Raw genomic sequence first — 21149 nt, forward strand, 5'->3', positions numbered from 1 at the left:
AGACTGGTTATGTAAACAGGACCCAACATGCTGCTGCATAAAGAAAACCCACCTCAGGGACAAAGACAGATACTACCTAAGAGTAAAAGGCTGGAAAACAATTTCCCAAGCAAACGGTCTGAAGAAACAGCTGGAGTAGCCATTCCAATATAGCAGAAAATCGACTGTCAACCCAAAGTTATCAAAAAGATAAGAAGGGACACCCCATACTCATTAAAGGTAAAGTCTACCAAGATGAATCCTCAATTCTGAACATCTATGCTCCAAATGCAAGGGCACCCACATTCATAAAAGAAACTTTAGTAAAGCTCAAAGCACACATTGCACTGCACACAATAATAGTGGGAGACTTCAACACTCCACTCTCATCAATGGACAGATTCTGGAAAAAGAAACTAAAGAGACACAGTGAAACTAACAGAAGTTATGGAACAAATGGAATTAATAGATATCTACAGAACATTTTATTCTAAAACAAAAGGATATACCTTCTTCTCAGCACCTCATGGCACCTTCTGCAAAATCGACCATATAATTGGTCACAAAACAGGCCTCAACAGATACAAAAGCTATTGAAATAATCCCATGCATCCAATCAGATCACCACGGACTAAGGCTGGTCTTTAATAACAATATAAAAAAAATAGAAAGCCTACATACATGTGGAAGCTGAACAACACTCTACTCAGTGATAACTTGGTCAAAGAGGAAATAAAGAAAGAAATTAAAGACTTTTTACTGTTTAATGAAAATGAAGCCAAAACATATCCAAACTTATGCGACACAATGGAAGCAGTGCTAAGAGGAAAACTCATAGCTCTGAGTGCCTCCAAAAAATGGAGAGAGTATACACTAGAAGCTTGACAGCACACCTAAAATCTCTAGAACAAAAGGAAGCAAATTCACCGAAGAGGAATAGACCACAGGAAATAATCAAACTCAGGGCTGAAATCAACTAAGTGGAAACTAAAGAACTATACAAAGAATCAACCAAACCAGAAGCTGGTTCTTTGAGAAAATCAACAAGATGGATAAACCCTTAGCCAGACTCACTAGAGGGCACAGGGACAGTATCCTAATTAACAAAATCAGAAATGAAAAGGGAGAGAGAACAACAGAATCTGAGGAAATCCAAACAACATCAGATCCTTCTACAAAACCCTATATTCAACAAAACTGGAAGACCTGGATGAAATGGACATTTTCTAGACAGATACCAGGTACCAAAGTTAAATCAGGATCATATTAACGACCTAAACAGTCCATATCCCCTAAAGAAATAGAAGCAGTCATTAATAGTCTCCCACCCCCAAAAATATCCCAGGACCAGATGGGTTTAGTGCAGAGTTCTATCAGTCTTTCAAAGAAGATCTAATACCTATACTCCTCAAACTATTCCACCAAATAGAAACAGAAGGTACTCTAACCAATTAATGCTACGAAGCCACAATTGCTCTGATACCTAAACCACACAAAGACCCAACGAAGAAAGAGGACTTCAGTCCAATTTCCCTTATGAATATTGACACAAAAATACTCAATAAAATTTTCGCAAACCGAATCCAAGAACACATCAAAATGATCACCCATCATGATCAAGTAGGCTTCACCCCAGGGATGCAGGGATGGTTCAATAGATGGAAATCCATCAATGTAATCAACTATATAAACAAACTCAAAGACAAAAACCACAGGGTCATCTCATTAGATGCTCAGAAGCATTTGATAAAAATCCAACAGCCCTTCATCATAAAAGTCTTGGAAAAATAAGGAATTCAAGGCCCATACCTAAACATAATAAAAGCAATATACAGCAAACCAGTAGCCAACATCAAAGTAAATGGAGAGAAACTTGAAGCAATCCCACTAAAATCAGGGACTGGACAAGGCTGTCCACTCTCTCCCTACCTATTCAATACAGTACTTGAAGTCTTAGCCAAAGCAATTAGACAACAAAAGGAGATCAAAGGGATATAAATTGGAAAGGAAGAAGTCAAAATATCACTATTTGCAGATGATATGATAGTATATATAAGTGACCCCAAAAATTCCCCCAGAGAACTCCTAACCCTGATAAACAGCTTCAGTGAAGTAGCTGGATATAAAATTAACTCAAACAAATCAGTGACCTTTCTCTACACAAAGGATAAGCAGGCTGAGAAAGATTTTAGGGAAACAACACCCTTCACAATAGTCACAAATCATATAAAATACCTTGATGTGACTCTAACTAAGAAAGTGAAAGATTTGTATGATAAGAACTTCAAGTCGCTGAAGAAGGAAATTGAAGATCTCAGAAGATGGAAAGCTCTGCCATCCTCATGGATTGGAAGGATTAAAATATAATAAAAATAGCTATCTTGATGAAAGCACTCTATAGAGTCAATACAATTCCCATCAAAATTCTAACTCAATTCTTCACAGAGTTAGATATGGCAATTTGCAAATTCATCTGGAATAACAAAAAAACCTAGGATAGCAAAAACTATCTTCAACAATAAAAGGTCTTCTGGGGGGGGGGGTGGATCACCATCCCTTGACCTCAAGCTGTACTCCAGAGGAATTGTGATTAAAAATTGCATGGAATTGGTACAGTGACAGACAGGTATATCAATGGAATAGAATTGAAGATCCATAAATGAGTCCACAAACCTATGGCCATTTGATCTTTGATAAAAGAGCTAAAACCATCCAGTGGAAAAGCAACAGATTGTTTTCAACAAATAGTGCTGGCTCAACTGGCAGTTATCATGTAGAAGAATGCGAGTTGATCCATTCTTATCTTTTTGTACAAAGATCAAGTCTAAGTGGATCAAGGGCCTCTACATAAAACCAGAGACACTGAAACTTACAGAGGAGAAAGTAGGGAAGAGCCTTGAACATATGGACACAGGGGAAAGATTTCCGAACAGAGCACCAATGGTTTGTACTGTAAGATCAAGTATTGTCAAATGGGACCTCATAAAATTGCAAAGCTTCTGTAAGGCAAAGGACACTGTCAATAATTCAGAAAGGTATCCAACAGATTGGGAAAAGACCTTTACCAATCCTAAGTCTGATAGAGGGCTAATATCCAATACATATACAAAGAACTCAAGAAGTTAAGACTCCAGAAAACCAAATAACCCCATTAAAAATGGGGTACAGAGCTAAACAAAGAATTCTCAGCTGAGGAATACCAAATGGCTGAGAAGCACCTAAAAAAATGTTTAACATCTTTAGTCATCAGGGAAATGCAAATCAAAGCAACCCTGAGATTCTACCTCACAGCAGTCAGATTGGCTAAGATTAAAAACTCAGGTGACAACAGATGCTGGCAAGGATGTGGAGGAAGAGGAACAATCCTCCATTGCTGGTGGGATTGCAAGCTGGTACAACCACTCTGAAAATCAATCTGGAGTTTCCTCAGAAAATTTGACATAGTGCTACCTGAGGATCCAGCTATACCACTCCTGGGCATATACCCAAAAAATGATGCTCCAACATGTAACAAGGACACACGCTCCACTATGTTCATAGCAGCCTTATTTATAGTAGCCAGAAGCTGGAAAGAGCCCAGATGTCCCTCAACAGAGGAATGGATACAGAAAATGTGGTACATTTACATAATGGAGTACTATGCAGTTATTAAAACAATGAATTTATGAAATTCTTAGACAAATGGATGGATCTGGAGGATATCATCCTGAGTGAGGTAACCCAATCACAAAAGAACCCACATGATATGCACTCACTGATAAGTGGATATTAGCCCAGAAGCTCAGAATACCCAAGATACAATTTGCAATACACATGAAACTCAAGAAGAAGGAAGACTAAAGTATGGATACTGGATACTTCTTAGAATTGGGAACAAAACACCCATGGAAGGCATTTTAGAGACAAAGTTCAGAGCAGAGACTGAAGGAATGACCATCCAGAGACTGCCTCTCCTGGAAAACCATCGTATAGACAACCGCCAAATCCAGACACTATTGTGGATGCCAACAATAGCTTGCTGACAGCCTTATATAACTGTCTCCTGAGAGGCTCTGCCAGTGCCTGGCAAAAACAGAAATGGATGCTCACAGCCATCCATTAGACAGAGCACAGGATCCCCAATAAAGGACCTAGAGAAAGGACCCAGGGAGCTGAAGGGGTTAGCAGCCCCATAGGAGGAACAACAATATGAACTAACCAGTACCCCCAGAGCTCCCTGGGACTAAACCACCAACCAAAGAAAACACATGGTGGGATCCATGGCTCTAGCTGTGTATGTAGCAGAGGATGGCCTAATTGTTCATCAATGGGAGGAGAGGCCCTTGGTCCTGTGAAGGCTCTATGCCCCAGTATTGGGGAATGCTAGGACCAGGAATGGGAGTGGGTGGGTTGGGGAGCAGGGGGAGGGGGAAAGGGTTAGGGGATTTTCGGAGGGAAAACTAGGGAAGCAGATAATATTTGAAATGTAAATAAAGAAAATATCTAATAAAAAATAAATAAATCAAGTGTATTTTTAAAAAAAGAAAAAATTCTACAAAAATGAACAAAGAAAGATTAGCAAAACCTGTACGGCCAAACATAGTAATTCTTCACTCTCCACTCGACTAGAAAGTTATGGAGTAGACAGGAAACTCTCCTACATATGTATGTCTCGGTAATAGGGCACTCTCCTTTTTCTATATCCTCCCCCTTTCCTATCTATCTATCTATCTATCTATCTATCTATCTATCTATCTATCTATCCCTTCACATTAATGGTATTATTCTGCAACCTGCGTTTTCTTACAATCTTTTTGTGATGCCCTTGAAAATCCCAACTCTTTACAAATTTCCTGCATTGCCTTTAAGTGGATTCCGGTAGCTACAACCTGCCATCACATCCCTTAGAAACAAAGCTGCTAGCAGGGCACAGTGGCTCAAGCCTTTAGGCCCAGCACTCAGGAGGCAGAGGCTGGTGGATCTCTGTGAGTTCAAGGCCAGCCTACTCTACAGAGAGTTCCAGGACAGAGAACCAGGGTTAAAGAGTAAGGCCCTATAGGGAAGGAGGGAGGTGCTAGGACATACTTCCTGTAGATCACTAACACACACACACACACAGAGGGTGGGTAGGGTGAGAAAGGATCTGTAGTTTCCTATGCTTCTAAACCTGAAACATTTTACAGTTTTATAAATTTCAGTTCAACAACAGTCTATTCTGTGAATTAAAATTGAATAACGGAAGTCAAGTAAGACATTCATGAGATTGTCCTATGATCCAGGCACCAACTTTTCAAAGTCGTTCTACGCTTCCCTATAAGAAGAGCACCAACTCTATCCGACTTCTCTTCTGTCTGAGCCGGACTCTAACTTACAGTGAGTGACCACTGCACAGAAAACCTCTACCTTAGGGTGCTTGTGGAGAATCCCGTGTGGCCTAAGAAACTTGACTGCACTCAGCATTCTGACAGGACACAGACAAGTTGACCCATCTATGTTCATTTCTTTCTGCTGGGAAAACACCTTACGTTGTTTGCAGCTCCCTTCTGGAGCTGCGCAGTCCAGTCCAAAGGAATTTCATGTGAAACACGGACCTAGTTTTAAAGGAAAGGCAGTCTAGGATAACACAATAGCTAAGTTCTACCACCCACCGTATCTCTAACATCACTCCCAGTTCTGACATTTTAAGACCCTGTGCTGTGGTCCACTGCAGAAGAACTACACAGTCAGACACATTGCATTTTGTGTGAGGGGCCGGAGATGTGGTCAGGATGTTGTACAGCAGAATTAGGTTGCTACAGTTGACAACTATTTATTTCAAAGTACAGAGAAGAAGAGCTGATTGTAATGTTCTGCACATGAAGAAATTACCTGTGAGGTGACAGAAATGCTAATCACCCAGTTTGATTATTTTACATTATATATGTATCAAAATCCTACTGTAGCCATAAACGTGTTTAATCATGTGTCAAAAATATTTGCTTAATCTTTAAAACATTTTGTTTTTCACTTTGACAAATATAAATTCAGAAAGATGTTTATCTTTATATAAATCATAGTTCATATTAATAATTTAACTCTTACCTAAAAGGATCATAAACATCCGTGTCAACACGAAGGCCATTTATAAACAGACGAGCATCACCTGGCTTAATTTCAAATCTATCTCGTAGGTCCTAGAACCCAAGCAAAAGAACAGTTTGCCCACAATGGTCATAAATATTTTAGCTCTACTACAGAATTCTGAATATGTGCAGTGCTCCTAGAATAGGAACAAGAGCCAGTTAGTTATTGGCTTTAAGAAACTTCTTAGGAATGCCTCAGAAAATGCTTCTGGGAGTGAGTGTGTGTGTGTGTGTGTGTGTGTGTGTGTGTGTGAGAGAGAGAGAGAGAGAGAGAGAGAGAGAGAGAGAGAGAGANGTGTGTGTGTGTGTGTGTGTGTGTGTGTGTGTGTGAGAGAGAGAGAGAGAGAGAGAGAGAGAGAGAGAGAGAGAGAGAAAGAGTGCAAGCCTGCACACTCACACCCGTGCTCACTTAGGTGTGCATTTTTGTGTCTGTGTGGTACAGCAGGCATCAAAGGCAAGGCCTTATACAGACACGCAAGGCAAGTGTCCCAAGCCTGAGGTGTGTGCTGACCCACTCCCACAATGCCATCCTCTATTAAGTATGCAGCTGGAGAAATGGGTCCCTCCATGTATACTCTTTGGTTGGTGGTTTAGTCCCTGGGAGCTCTGCCGGGGAAGGGAGGTCTGGTTGGTTCATTTTGTTCCTCCTTTGGGGCTGCAAACCTCTTCAGCTCCTTGGGTCTTTCTCTAACTCATCCATTGGGGACCCTGTGCTCAGTCCAATGGTTGGCTGTGAGCATCCACCTCTGTATTTGTCAGGCTCTAGCAGAGCCTCTCAGGAGACAGGTATATCAGGCTCTTTTCAGCAAGCACTTGTTGCCATCCACAATAGTGTCTGCGTTTGGTAACTGTCTATGGGATGGATACCCAGGTGGGGCAGTTTTTGTATGGCCTTCCCTTCAGTCTCTGTTCCACACTTTGTCTCCATACTTCCTCCCATGGGTATTTTGTTCCCCCTTCCCCTTCTAAGAAGGACCATACTTTGGTTTTCCTTCTTCTTCAGCTTCATGTGCTCTGTGAATTGTATCTGATAGTCTGAGCTTTTGGGATAGTATCAACTTATCAGTGAGTGCATACCATGTGTGTTCTTTTGTGATTGGGTTACTTCACTCAGGATGATATTTTCTAGTTCCATCCATTTGTCTAAGAATTTCATGGTCATTGTTTTTAAAAGATAAGTAGTACTGAGTAGTACTGTGTAAATGTACCACATTTCTGTATCCATTCCTCTGTTGAGGGGCATCTGGGTTCTTTCCAGTTTCTGGCTATTATAAATAAGGCTGCTATGAACATAGTGGAGCATGTGTACTTGTTATATGATGGAGCATCTTTTGGGTACATGCCCTGGATTGATATAGCTGGGTCCTCAGGTAGTCTAATTTTCTGAGGAACCGCCAGACTGATTTCCAGAGTGGTTGTACCAGCTTGCAATCCCACCAGCAATCTCCACATTCTCACCAGTATATGATATCACATGAGTTTTTGATCTTAGCCATTCTGACTGGTGTGAGGTTTAATCTCAGGTTGTTTTGATTTGCATTTCCCAAATATGTTGAACATTTCTTTATGTGCTTCTCAGCCATTCAGTATTTCTCAGCTGAGAATTCTTTGTTCAGCTCTGTAGCCCCCCCCCCTTTTTTTTAACAGAATATGAAGGTTTATTTTCAAAAAGATTACATTTTTTTTAACCAGGATACACAGATACACTTAATGTAACAGTACCTTCTGCAAAAATATGTAGCCCATTTTTTAATAGGGTTATTTTGTTCTCTGGAGTCTAACTTCTTGAGTTCTCTGTATATATTGGGTATTAGCCCTCTATTGGATGCAGGGTTGGTAAAGATTTTTTTCCTAATCTGTTGGTTACCATTTTGTCCTATTGACAGTGTCCTTTGCTTTACAGAAGTTTTACAATTTTATGAGGTTCCATTTGTCAATACTTGATCTTAGAACATAAGCCATTGGTGTTCTGTTCAGGAAGTTTTCCCCTGTGTTCATGTGTTCAAGGCTCTTCACTCTCTCTTCTATTAGTTTTAGTGTATCTGGTTTTATGTGGAGTTCCTTGATCCACTTGGACTTGAGCTTTGTACAAGGAGATAAGTATGAATCGATTTGTATTCTACATGTTGACTGCCAGTTGAACCAGCACCATTTGTTGAAAATGCTGCCTTTTTTCCACTGGATGCTTTTTGCTCTTTTTCAACGATCAAGTGACCATAGGTGTGTGGCTTCATTTCTGGCTCTTCAATTGTATTCCACTGATCTACCTGTCTGTCTGTGTGCCAGTACCATGCAGTTTTTATCAGTACTGCTCTGTAGTACAGCTGGAGGTCAGGCATGGTGATTCCTCCAGAAGTTCTTTTATTGTTCAGAATAGTTTTCACTATCCTGGGTTTTTTTGTTATTCCAGATGAATTTGCAAATTGTTCTTTCTAATTCTATGAAATATTGAGTTGGAATTTTGATAGTGATTGCACTGAAACTTGAAGCAATCCCACTAAAATCAGGGACTAGATAAGGCTGCCCACTCTCTCCCTACCTATTGAATATAGTATTTGAAGTCCTAGGCAGAGCAATTAGACAACAAAAGGAGATCAAAGGGATACAAATTGGAAAGGAAGTAGTCAAAATATCACTATTTGCAGATGATATGATAATGTATATAAGTGACCCCAAAAATTCGACCAGAGAACCCCTAAGTCTGATAAACAACTTCAGCAAAGTGGCTGGATATAAAATTAACTCAAACAAATCAGTCGCCTTCTTTTAATGAAAGGATACAGAGGTTGAGAAAGAAATTAGGGAAACAACACCCTTCACAATAGTCACAAATCATATATAATACCTTGGTGTGACTCTAACCAATTGAGTAAAAGATCTGTATGATAAGAATTTCAAGTCTCTGAGGAAAGAAATTGAAGAAGATGTCAGGAGATGGAAAGATCTCCCAGCCTTGTAGATTGGCAGGATTAATATAGTCAAAACAGCCATCTTGCCAAAAGCAATCTAGAGAGTCAATGGCTATTACTTTCTTCCTTGTACTTGTACTTACTACATCCTTAAAAACCCAACCCACTGAATGTTGAGAAGATGACTCGTGTGGCTGACTCACCTCGCATCTGACCTAGCCCAGTTCTCTCCCCACCTCTATTACTAAAGGAAGGGGTAAGTACAAGCTTTTCTACTTTCCTTTCAGCCAGAGATGTCCCAGGACTGGGTCCATAGTCCCTGCCAAAGTCTGTTGCAGTCCTCATTATTAACATTAATGTGGTTACTAACACTTTTGATTCCTTGTCTCTGAGCACAGACAAGAAGGCTGGAGCTGCTGCTACCATTTTACTACCCAGGAAGGCAGCTGGTGTTCTATAAACACGTCCTGACACCAGAGCTATACCTTCAGTGATAGAGACTTTAAGACATCTTTTCATGTGAGGAAACTTAACACTGTTTATGGCCCCATGAGTCTGGCATTATATTACACAGGAGAGAAATCATTATACAGCACGGAGCCAGTCAATGACCAGTGTCAGAAGTATTAACAAACATGCAAAAGTTCTATCGTAATTAGTATAAGTTGATGTTTAACTCTAAATAGACCATTTGGAATAATCTTATCAGACTATTGATAACTATGTTTTACTTGCTATGGAATACTAGGGATGTTATAGTACTCTAGCACTAGTTTATTCTCTTTAAGTCTCAGAACTAGCAATCAAAAGCAAGTCAACTGCACTATGTTGTAGGGTGGGCAAAGTGCTACAGAGGCAGGGAGCCCAGAGCGCAGAGGTATGGAAAGAGCAGTGGTGTGGCAGTGCATTCACTACACAGTTGCAAGGGTCACATTGGAAAGTGCAAAGTTCAACTCCTAGATTCTCTCCAACTGCTAGCCCACCCGACTTCATGCTCTTTCCAAAACCAAAACCAACAAAAGACAAAGCTCAAAAATCCCCAAATCAAAACCAATGAACAATGACAACAAAACCCCAAAGATAAGGAAAAAAAGAAAGGAAGAAAGAGAGAGAGAGAGAGAGAAAGGAAGAGAGAGAGAGAGAGAGAGAGAGAGAGAGAGAGAGAGAGAGAGAGGAAGGAAGGAAGGAAGGAAGGAAGGAAGGAAGGAAGGAAGGAAGAAGAGAAAAGCACATAAAAGTGCTGGCATCTTGTCGGTCATCAATGGGAGGAGAGGCCCTTGGTCCTGTGAAGCCTCGATGTTCCAGTATATGTGACTGCCAGGGCCAGGAAGCAGGAGTGGGTGAGTTGGGGAGCAGGGGGAAGGGGGAGAGGGTAAGGGATTTTCGGAGGGAAAACTGGTAAAGGGGATAGATAACATTTGAAATGTAAATAAAGAAAATATCTAATAAACAAAAAGTGTTGGCATCTTTCATTTCCTCCTAACTCCCGAGCATGGTGCCTGCCCTGGGAGTGTGTTTGCACACCCAGTGCTACTCCACTGAAGAAACCTCACTTTCTTGCATTGAACTGTTTTAACCATCCAAAAATCACTAACCCTTCCTTTTTATTAAAATGGAAGATCTAAGTTGTGAAAAAGTGAAAATATCGAATGAGACTAAAGCAAACCTTCTGGTTTTCCTGTATTTCTTTTCTCATTAGCTCGTTCACAGCAATCCTGGTGAGAGTCCTGAGAGAGCAAACAGGACAGGTAACAACAGCCACACCCAGGCTTCCTTCACAGTGCTTAGGAACAATCACGTATTCAATGGAACACAATCCTTTAGAAAATACTTATTTTCCAAATGCTTCAGGAGGGCATTTCTGTAGCCCAATCTGAGAATGGTTCTGTTTTTGACACTGTATTCTCTTCACATGAAATAAAGACTCAAAACATCATACATTTTCACTATATGCATCAAGTATTACCATAGTGTATTTACCACTACTTTTGTTTCCAAAACACTCAATTAAAATTTTTGATTAAACTGGGATTAACCAACACAGTCATCCTTTGGTAAAAATGAGAAATTGATTTATTGGTTTCCTGAAAAGAAAAAAGTCTGTGCCTGGTAGTCACGGTCCTTATTAAACATGGTTTGTAATTGCATATAATCTATACATGTTACTGTATATTATAAATAACATACATAAACTATTTAGAATACACACTATTCTTTGAGTATTTTCCAGACATGGTTCATCAAAGTTTTAGATCGAGTACTCAGAGATAAGGAAGAAGGATTATATTAACTTATTAGCCACTCTAGAATACTTTATCACTGGCTTATAACTTAAAGATAGAATTAAAAATATATTATTTTTTATAGCTATACTTATTTAACCTATAAAATCCCTAAAATGTTAACATTATATTATCAATGTGTACATAAAAGAAATTATCTAAGTGAAGACTGTGAGAGGGGTATGGTAGCTCATACCTATAATCCAGCATTCATTAGTTAATGAACTGTCTTATTTAAACTAAAATTATTTGACTTTATATTTCAGCTAATTTCAAAAGCCACATTAAAAAGTCATGACTAGCCGGGCGTGGTGGCACATGCCTTTAATCCCAGCACTCGGGAGGCAGAGGCAGGTGGATTTCTGAGTTTGAGGCCAGCCTGGTCTACAAAGTGAGTTCCAGGACAGCCAAGGCTATACAGAGAAACTCAGTCTCGAAAAACCAAAAAAGAAAAAAAAAACCAAAAAAGTCATGACTAAATATATATTTTCATGTGCATACATGTCATGTTTTAGACATGAAGACTGTTAACCTCTCAAATCCTTCCCCATGTGAAACTGGCTGAGTCAGAGGTCTGACTGTCATTAAAGCACAGCATATAAACATTTCTATAAAATGTCACAACTACAGCCCCCATTTTGTACAACTACTGTACTAATGTTAGTCAGGGAGGCAGACATAGTGGTGAAGGCCTGCAGCCCCACCTACTTAAGAGGAGGAGGCCGTAAGAGAGGATTTGAGATCAGCTTGGGCTGCACAGAAAGAATCTACCCCTAAAAAACTAAAAAAAGACAAAGGAAAATTACAAACTTTTCTACTTTTAGGGGACCATAAAACGTATTTGGGATCTCGTGTGTCTAACAGATACTATTTATCTATTTATCTATCTTTCAAATGTAAAGTTACCTTCAGTTAATAACCTTTTATCTGAATTATGAGTAAATAGACCAAATAATATATTTGAGGAAACAGATTTAGCATTCAATCCTTATAAAGATGGAGCAAGAGACCAGGCTGCTCTAGCCTAGGAGACTCTGGGTTGTGCATACGGTGAGCTCTGGCTTAACACAGGTTTGTAATTACATAAAGATTAATTTCACATTAGGTAGAACATTATATGCATCAAAGCTGTATTATTTTGTAAGTTCTCATAAAATCTGAAATTGTATTCTGGTCACTATGCATATGCAAATAACTTATGCATTGAAATGAAAAGTATGCTTAATGCAACAGTCAATATTTCCTGGAAATGGTTCAAATTACATGTCTTATTAGCAAAAAAATTACCAATTTTGAAATCCAAAACATAAAAACAATATTGGGCACTACTGTGAATACAGATCACTTCTTTAGAATAATAACTCTTATTATCATCCATGAAAGAATGGAAAATATTTCCCTATTATTTGTTGATCAAAAATATGTTCTCAGTCATAATTATTACTAAAACAATTTTTAAAAATATTTTTTCTTTTAGCCTCTAATTCAATAGTTCTTTTTGTAGTACATTATACCTGTATATACAATCTAACAGTTTACTTGAACAAAAACTAAACATAAACAAGGAAGAGTCCTGAAGTTTGAAAAGCTATATATACTAGAATTGATGCCTTCATTTTATGAAATCAGTTATTCTCATAGAGTTCACTAAATGAGATCTGCTTATAATTACACCAATAAACTTTAACATACCTGGCTTTTACAGGAAAGTTCTGTGAGATGTCTTTCATTAACTTTATGGCATCATAAACAGGAGTGGAAACTATTTGAGAGGCGGCTTGAAAACTAAGATCTGGAAGAAAAACATCACTAGGACATGTGGAGTAATGTTGCAGCTTTCAACACTTCCCCTCAGTACAACCATTTTACTCAATATCTCTTCCCACAGATACACACACATATGCTCATTGCATTGTATTTAGCATTTAAACGTTTTACATTGAAAGCTTCCTCCTTAAGTTAAATTAAGGTATGACTTAGACTTTTATGAATGAATAAGTAATTTAGTACTTATCTGGTTTCCACAAATTAAAATATATCAGACCCATGCAAACACAGATACTCTGGCTTCTGCCATAAAACATAGGCTACTTTTCCTAGACTCAAGTTGAGTGAAATACGGGACAAAGCTATGATGAGAAGAGAAACCAGATTATTGTGCCAATGGTTTTCGTGGAAGGTGCTATACTCTTCAGCAGTACAGCCACAGATCCAGCAAACAGTCCACCCATGCTCATGTGGCCAGCTTTAACTAAACTTAATAGGATGGACCCATGAGCACACGCACACATACACAACCATATTCACACACACGCACACACGCACACAAACATGCACACACACAGAAACATATGCACACACACATACATGCATACACATGCGTGCACCCAGATGTATGCACACCCCCCCCACACACACACAGAGGGAGACTGACTACTTGGGGAAAGACGGGCTTCAGTGGAAGGGTGAGTACTGGAGATGACTACAGCTCACTGTGCACGGGTGTGAAATGGTTAAAGAATAAATATGTTTTTTTTCAGACAGTAACAGGGATAGGGATATTGTTAGCAGCAGAGTGCTGGCCTTTCACAGGAAAGACCTGGGTTCAAGTGCAGCAACTGCTTTCTTAAGAACAAACAAAAACAAAAGGAGAGAAGCAGCTCAAAAGAGCTAGTTCTGAAAGAACTGTTAAAGGGGATCTAACTCAGTCCACTGACTCTTCTCTTTGCATAGTTTATATTTATGGAGAAATAAAACTAACATTTATACTTAGCATTATTTTTCCTGAAATGATAGTTCTGTTGAAAGAAAAATCTACGAGGTTCACCGTAGCCGCTCTCACATCTGTTAGAAGCAGCCATCTTGTTCTCATTGTTTTCAAGAGTCAAAGAGATTTTTTAAAGTCAAATTCTTTCCTTAATCAGGCTGCTTGTAGCCTCTCACTACAAAGAGTGTCTTCATTTCTCAGAGTGCTTAAAAAATCCACTTTAAAATAACAAGGCTACTTTTGTTTCTATGCTATCCCCGTAAAAATGAATCAGCTGGAGGCAAAGCCTAGATCTGTAGTTAGGCAAGTATCCCAGGGGAGGGCATCATCTATGACACTCCAGCTATGTCACGTACGATTGTTCATTACAATTTCCTTAGCCTACTCATTTATGTCTAGTCTCAGCACTACAGTGAAACTGTCTGTGCTCACTAATATTTCTGTCCTAATGATGAAACACAATGGGCCATCTTACAGGTCTCTCTCTGAGGGAGCTCCTTTTTGAGAATCAATACCTGAGAAAACAAAAAGTCCAGAAAGAAGAGCTTGGATGAGTTTAAAGAAAGCTCTCAGTGTGTGTGTGTCCCTTAGGTATGTGTTTAGAATATCTCCTCCTGCTGAGCAACACTCTATAAAGTAATGAGATCACGGGTGACCGACAGAACACGTATTTGCTTCGAACATCTACTACAGTTGTAAGTTATGATCTTCAAAAGTCTATTAAGTAGACTTAAACTTGATTGGGTGTGATGCACTATATGAATTAGGCTGAACAAAAAAAAATCCTTCACTTGTTAATTAGCATATCAAACTGGTAAATATTAATTTTTTCATCTTCAGAAGCTTAACATGAAAGTAAGTAGGACAGTTTACATAAAGAGGCTCTGCAGAAAATTTCCGTCACATGTGAAACAGTTTTGTGTTACATATGCTATTTTATCAAGTAGATTCTGATGAACAGCTTTTTAATTGCTGAAAACAGAAACCCCTCAGCAATAGCTAGAGACCGGGGAAAATAAGGGAGAGATTGCTACTGAATGTGCGCATGGCTTCTGGAGCAATGGAAATACTCTCATGTTGCCTGTGGTAACTGCTGCAGAACACCAAACATTACAGGTCAGAGGGGACACTCTATCATGTATGAATCATGTCTTAATAAAGCTGCTATGTTAAAAACATTCTGTGAAAGACATGAGGAAAGTTGGGGATAAAAATAATACATGCCCACAGCTTTCAAACACTACAGAAAGAAAATTATCAAGTGAAATTGAGTAAAAGTTTGGTCCAGTCTTGGTCCCAGAGCCTTGGTTTGGTTGTGAGCACAGAAACGGCCAGGTTTACAGCAGCTGGCCCTTTCACTTGAAGGTTCCATTAAAAATCTGGCAAAGAAACAAAAATTGTCTGAGGCCAAATTTAACCAAGGGTCAGTGAGATAACCCGGTGAGAAAACCGCCTGCTGCCTGACCTGACACCCTGAGTCCAGCACCCCTTGCTGGGGACCCTTTCTACTTTGTATAAAGTGTGCCAGTGCATTTTTAATTGATAAGTCTGTGCCATCATGCCAGCCACATGATAGGTCATGGGCAAGATAGCTGAGTTAAGTTAAATGAGCTACCTGGAAGACTGGGCTAGCAAAAGGCCTAAGCTCTAAACTATTAGAAGCCTGCCTGGACTATTTATACTACTGGTGGATCCAAGAAATTATGGCTAGACTCACTCCCCCAAAGTAAAATTTGGTTCTAGTTCTCCAAATTTAACAGAAAAATTTGAAGATTGTGGATTTTTAATTTTTGAAAATTAATTTTTCATGGTAGTTTCCTCCATGTGTCAATGAACTGTAACGGTGTCTACTCTTTACTGTCTGTCCTCCCCGCACTGGGCTGGACATGTTCTCTTCCACAGTCTCCCTCCTGCCTTCAGGTCTCTGCCTTCAGTCAGTGTGGTTGAAGGAGCACAGATGGGAGGTTGGTTTTCAGAACACAGACAACTCACTAGAGACTGTTCCACTGGAGAAGGTGACAACTCACTAGAGACTGTTCCACTGGAGAAGGTGACAACTCACTAGAGACTGTTCNACTGGAGAAGGTGACAACTCACTAGAGACTGTTCCACTGGAGAAGGTGACAACTCACTAGAGACTGTTCCACTGGAGAACGTGACAACTCACTAGAGACTGTTCCACTGGAGAACGTCATCACCCTGAGGAGAATCTCTGCATCAGAGTCTTATACTGTACATCAGGCTGGTCTACAACTCTGTGTAAGGCCTCTGGCCTTAAACTCAAAATAATCCTCTAGCCCCAGCTTCTCAACTGCTAAAATTACAGGCCTATTAAATCAATACAACGAACTGAGGTGGAGTGGAGTGTTTGAGAAGGTAAATACATTTTTACTTTTACAATGATAGTATCAAATACCCATGTTTCATATATTTCTTAAAGTGTGATAATGTTTTAATTAACCATGTTATGTCCATTTATATCATCATAATTAATTATGGCCTTTTATAAAATGTGCACTGTACCTTGTAATTCCCAGACCTTCAAAGGAGTCATTTCTTTGCTGCTCTCAATCAGGTACTTTTGGAATATTGTCAGATTATCTTTAAGATCTGAATATATTTCTCTGCAAGAGAATATTAAGTAATGTTAATTTTCACCACTTACCACAAGTTATGATACAAGCAGTATACTTTTGAAATCTTTCCTGTAATTAGAAAGAGGCTAATAATTCAGAATTAAGCTAATAAATTATGATACAGCTATAGTCATTGAACTTAATGAGGAAGATCTGTGTATGTGTGTCTTTTTAAAATATATAAAACAAAAAATCTGGAGGAATGGATCCTTAATTATAGCACGACCTGTAAAAACGCAAGGCATCTATCATTATCTAGACAACAAGATTAGCAACTTTAGTGTCTTAAGTATATTTGTAATATTAGGAGCTAATGGTGCTAATAAAAATATTCTTTTCATTTTGCCTGGATACAGGACTCACAAAATTTCCCCTTCTTGTGTTACGAGTATGCACACATAACATTATGGCTAGCCTTATGCAAGGGAATCCACAGAGGACTTTCCAGCCTATTCTTCATCTTCAAACAGAATGGCAAAAAACAGAGAGGCCTATTTTTAATTATTGAAAGGCTACTTGTACAAATATATTAACATAAAAATTAAGACTAGATGTTAAAAGGGCAATCTAGGATAAGAAGATTTGGGTAAAATATGTTACTTCAAGATTATTCATGATTTTTGTAAACCATTAACTCTGTGTCAAGTACTAGAAACTATTTTAAACATCATTTATTGCACATGTGTGGGGTAGAGCATACATGTGTGGTATATATATGTGGTAAACACATGTGTGCGAGGGTGCACACAGAGGCCACGAAGACATCACATCTTTTGCTCTCTCAGTCTGCCTTACTCCTTGACAAGTTCTGTGTTTTGACCTGGACCTAGGCTGACATCCAGTTAGACCCAGTACTCCTTATAACCTGCCCCCACAGCACTGGGCCCACAGAAAGCCTGGGTGGGCAAGCCTGGCTTTTTCCATGGGTAAAATGGGATTGAGGTAAATTGAGGTCCTCAGGCTTGGATAGTGAGCAATCCTTACCCACCAAGGCACTGCCCAAGCCTCTCTTGTCTTCATTTATAATAAACATTCATACAGTGTTAATTAATTATTACAAACTGTTGTTTAATAACATTATTACAATATAGCCTTTATGCTTCAAATCTTTGTATGCATTCATACTTACAAATACATGTACATACATACATTCAAGTGTGTAACTGTAATTCAGAAGGAGACAGCAACACAGGGTGCACATGCATAGTGGGTGTGGTGGTGTGAACAAGAATGTCCCCCATAGGCTCATAGATCTGAATGCTTAGTCACCAGGGAGTGCCAATACTTGAGAAGGGTTAGAAGGTGAGGTGAGGGCTTGCTTGAGTAGGTATGGCCTTACTGGACGAGGTGTGTCACTGGGTGTGTGTTGAGGTTTCTTTTTATTGTTGTCTGCTTTCTCTTCCTTTTTGATATTAACTGTCTGTAATTTAATAAATAAACACAATGGTGTACATATAAAATTGTATGTGTCCTTGCTAGTTTTATGTCAACTTGACACAAACTAGAGTCATCTGAGAGGAGGGAGCCTCAATTAAGAAAATGACTCTATAAAATTCAGATGTAAGCATTTTTTAAAAAACAGTGATTAGTGGGGGAGGGCTCAGCCCATTGTAGGTGGTTTTGTCCCTGGGCTGGTGGTCCTGGGATCTACAAGAAAGCAGGCTGAGCAAGCCATGGAGAGTAAGCCAGTAGGCAGCACTCCTCCATGGTCTCTGCATCCTGCCTCCAGGTTCCTGCCCCGTTTGAACACCTGTTCTGACCTTCAGTGATGAACAGTGATGTGGAAGGATACGCCAAATGAACTCTTTCTTCCCTAAGTTGCTTTTTGACATGGTATTTTATCCCAATAATAAAAACTGAAAACTAAGACAGTGCATATATATATAAAAAGAGCATGTGCCAACATTGCATACCAAATGGACTACTTTCAAAGCAAATGTACAAAATAAAACCAATTGCATTTCTATTCAGACTTACTTCAGTTTCCCAAAAAGAAATCCTTGTACTTCATCTGCTTCAGTCTCATTTTCTATATCAGTATCAGTCGTAGCTACATTAAAGGAAAAATAAGCATTTGTAGGCTGAAACACAAAACTCTCAATATAATGAATTCTATTTGTTTTCTTTCATGCACAAGGTTAACATATGCATGTGTATTTATTATAATCCTAAATGAATATGTACTCCTTTTAAAAATGGGCATACTTCATAACCACAATGAATGTTATATAAATTACTTTATAGCAACTTTCTATTTTATATGCCAAAAATGATAAGAAATAGGACCCACAGCAAATCATAGTTTTTGCTTTCAGGTCTCATGGTAGATCCATACCTTAATAATTATGAGTTTTTGCACAATTCAAGCAATCTTAAAGTTGGTCAAGGGATATTTAGAAAGATACTTATGACCTCACAACAATGGTATATTATGTAATCCTCATTTCCTATCTTCTACCAAACAGTGCTGGGGTGGAATGAGGGTGGGTGTAAGGGCTTGCCCTTCATCCTGTGTTACACATGGCAGCTATGCTCTCTGCCTGTCTGTGGAAACTCTGGGTCCTGACGCTACACAGAAATGCAGGATGCGCACTCAGATTTAGTCATGTGCTAGCTAGCCAAAGATCTGCTGCACTTAATCACCAGATACAATAAAATTTGCTGTCTACCATGATCTCTGCTGGGATAGATACCAGGAAAAAGACACTAATGATCAATACCACATTCGATGGGAAATGAGGAAGACAGATGGACAACGTTAGTAAAGTAAGCGAAGCATCTCCAAGCAAAGGCACAGAAATGCATGGGTTGGAAAGGGGCAAGCAGGCCCTGAACAGACTGAAAATGTAACTCCCAGACGAGGAGACCCCGACAGGTAGCTGCTGGGAAGCTTCGGTCAGGTCAGTTTTCTTTTAGGGTGTAAGTGGATGCTATTCAAGTAGAAGGTCATACATCCAGAATGCCTGGGAATACAAACTGCTCTTCCTCTTTTTCTTTAAAGAGAACACAATTGGGGTGCATACAGAAGGAGGTGTATGCCTGCAAGAGTTGGGGAATGAGATGAATATAATCAAAGCATGCTCCATGGAATTCCCAAAAACTAAGCAAGTTTTATTTTTGGTGTTTTGTTTTTTAAAGAATGTCCTGAGTGCTCTGTCACAGATGAAATATCTGTATCAATGCACTGCCAATTCAAGATACAATAAACAGTGCCGAGCGGGGGAGGGAAGACTGTAAGAGCTGCAGATGAGGAGTGCTAGGAACCCTCAGCTCTGGACAGGACATGGCTGTCACACACAGGAACTCCACGGAGCCTGTAGTCACCCGTACAAGAGGAAGCTAGTCAGACATGCCGGCATGTCTCACCCCGAGCTCACAGCTATTCGTGATGGATGGCTTGCTGAGTGACAGTCACTTTTCTTTAAGGTGGAATGACTGTTAGTAAGCTGCCTAGCATTCCCCAGCAGATGATGTCACACTCACGTGTGCAGGCATAATGTTTTTGTACACTGCAAAGTTTACCCTTGTGTTACTCAAATGCTGATAGCTCTGCCCTTATAGCTTGTTTCAATCTGGATACAACATTGTAATTTTATATATTTATATTAAGAATCTCCTGTCTCAAGTTTGTGTTAACAGCTCTTACCATTTATTCTCTGCCTTGCCAATAAATGCTGACCACCCAATGGCTGGGCAGAACAGAGAACGGTGTGGGATGCCCACCACTGAGAGAGCAAGAGAGGAGCAAGAGAGATCCAGATCCAGATCTGCCAGGAGGATGGAGGACCTGGACCCATGAGGAAAGGGTCAGGAGAGAGATGGTGGAGATCGCACCTAAAGCAAATATCTAAGTATTATTGGGATGGGATGGGAGGTGGCCAGATTAGCATAAGAGGTTAAGATAGATCATTTAACTGCTCAGCTACTGAGGTATATCTTGAAACAAATCTTGGTTTCTGTGTGGTTATTGGGGACTAGCAAAAGGTAAAGAAATACAGCCGCTGAATGAATTCACTGCTTACATTTATACTAAAATAATTATACATGTGCTTGCAGGAAGTGCTAATAGACGGACACTGTGGGTTATAAACAAAAAGCAACAGATGTCGTGGAGTTACAAGGAACGTGTGCTGGGGAGAGAGGGAAGCTGAGCATGACAAAATACATTGTATATATTAGTAAAAATGCCAACGAGCAGAAAAGGAAGAAGTCTTATTTCAACAGTGAAAGCCTTACTTTTAATTTGGGTATCATCCAATGCTTTGTATTCCGTATCTTTAATTGCTAGCTCCACGCCATAGCCAGATAAGTACATTTTTCTTGAGCTGGGTTTCTGTTAAAATATATTTATTTTAGAAAAAGAAGAAACATTTAGTTAAGTATCTTGCTTTACATTTATATAACTACACCATGTCATATTAGGATACTATAGCAAATTGCTAATACTGGAGACATGTACACACACACACACACAC

General features: G+C 39.4%; 1 protein-coding gene across 2 annotated transcripts in view; it reads right to left on the reverse strand.

Moving 5' to 3' along the window:
* The window catches only part of Uggt2 (UDP-glucose glycoprotein glucosyltransferase 2), a 116572-nt gene that overhangs the window by 81587 nt on the left and 13836 nt on the right, over positions 1 to 21149 (reverse strand). For both annotated transcript variants that reach the window (XM_021181642.2, XM_029469193.1), the window contains exons 6-11: positions 20911 to 21007; positions 18652 to 18724; positions 16562 to 16662; positions 12964 to 13063; positions 10656 to 10716; positions 6040 to 6131 (exon numbers count right to left, since the gene is read on the reverse strand). In XM_021181642.2, coding sequence (XP_021037301.1) covers positions 6040 to 6131; positions 10656 to 10716; positions 12964 to 13063; positions 16562 to 16662; positions 18652 to 18724; positions 20911 to 21007 — 524 coding nt within the window. The remainder of the gene's footprint in view (positions 1 to 6039; positions 6132 to 10655; positions 10717 to 12963; positions 13064 to 16561; positions 16663 to 18651; positions 18725 to 20910; positions 21008 to 21149) is intronic.

The sequence above is a fragment of the Mus caroli genome, chromosome 14 (assembly GCF_900094665.2).
Source record: "Mus caroli chromosome 14, CAROLI_EIJ_v1.1, whole genome shotgun sequence".
Classification (NCBI taxonomy): Eukaryota; Metazoa; Chordata; class Mammalia; order Rodentia; family Muridae; genus Mus; species Mus caroli.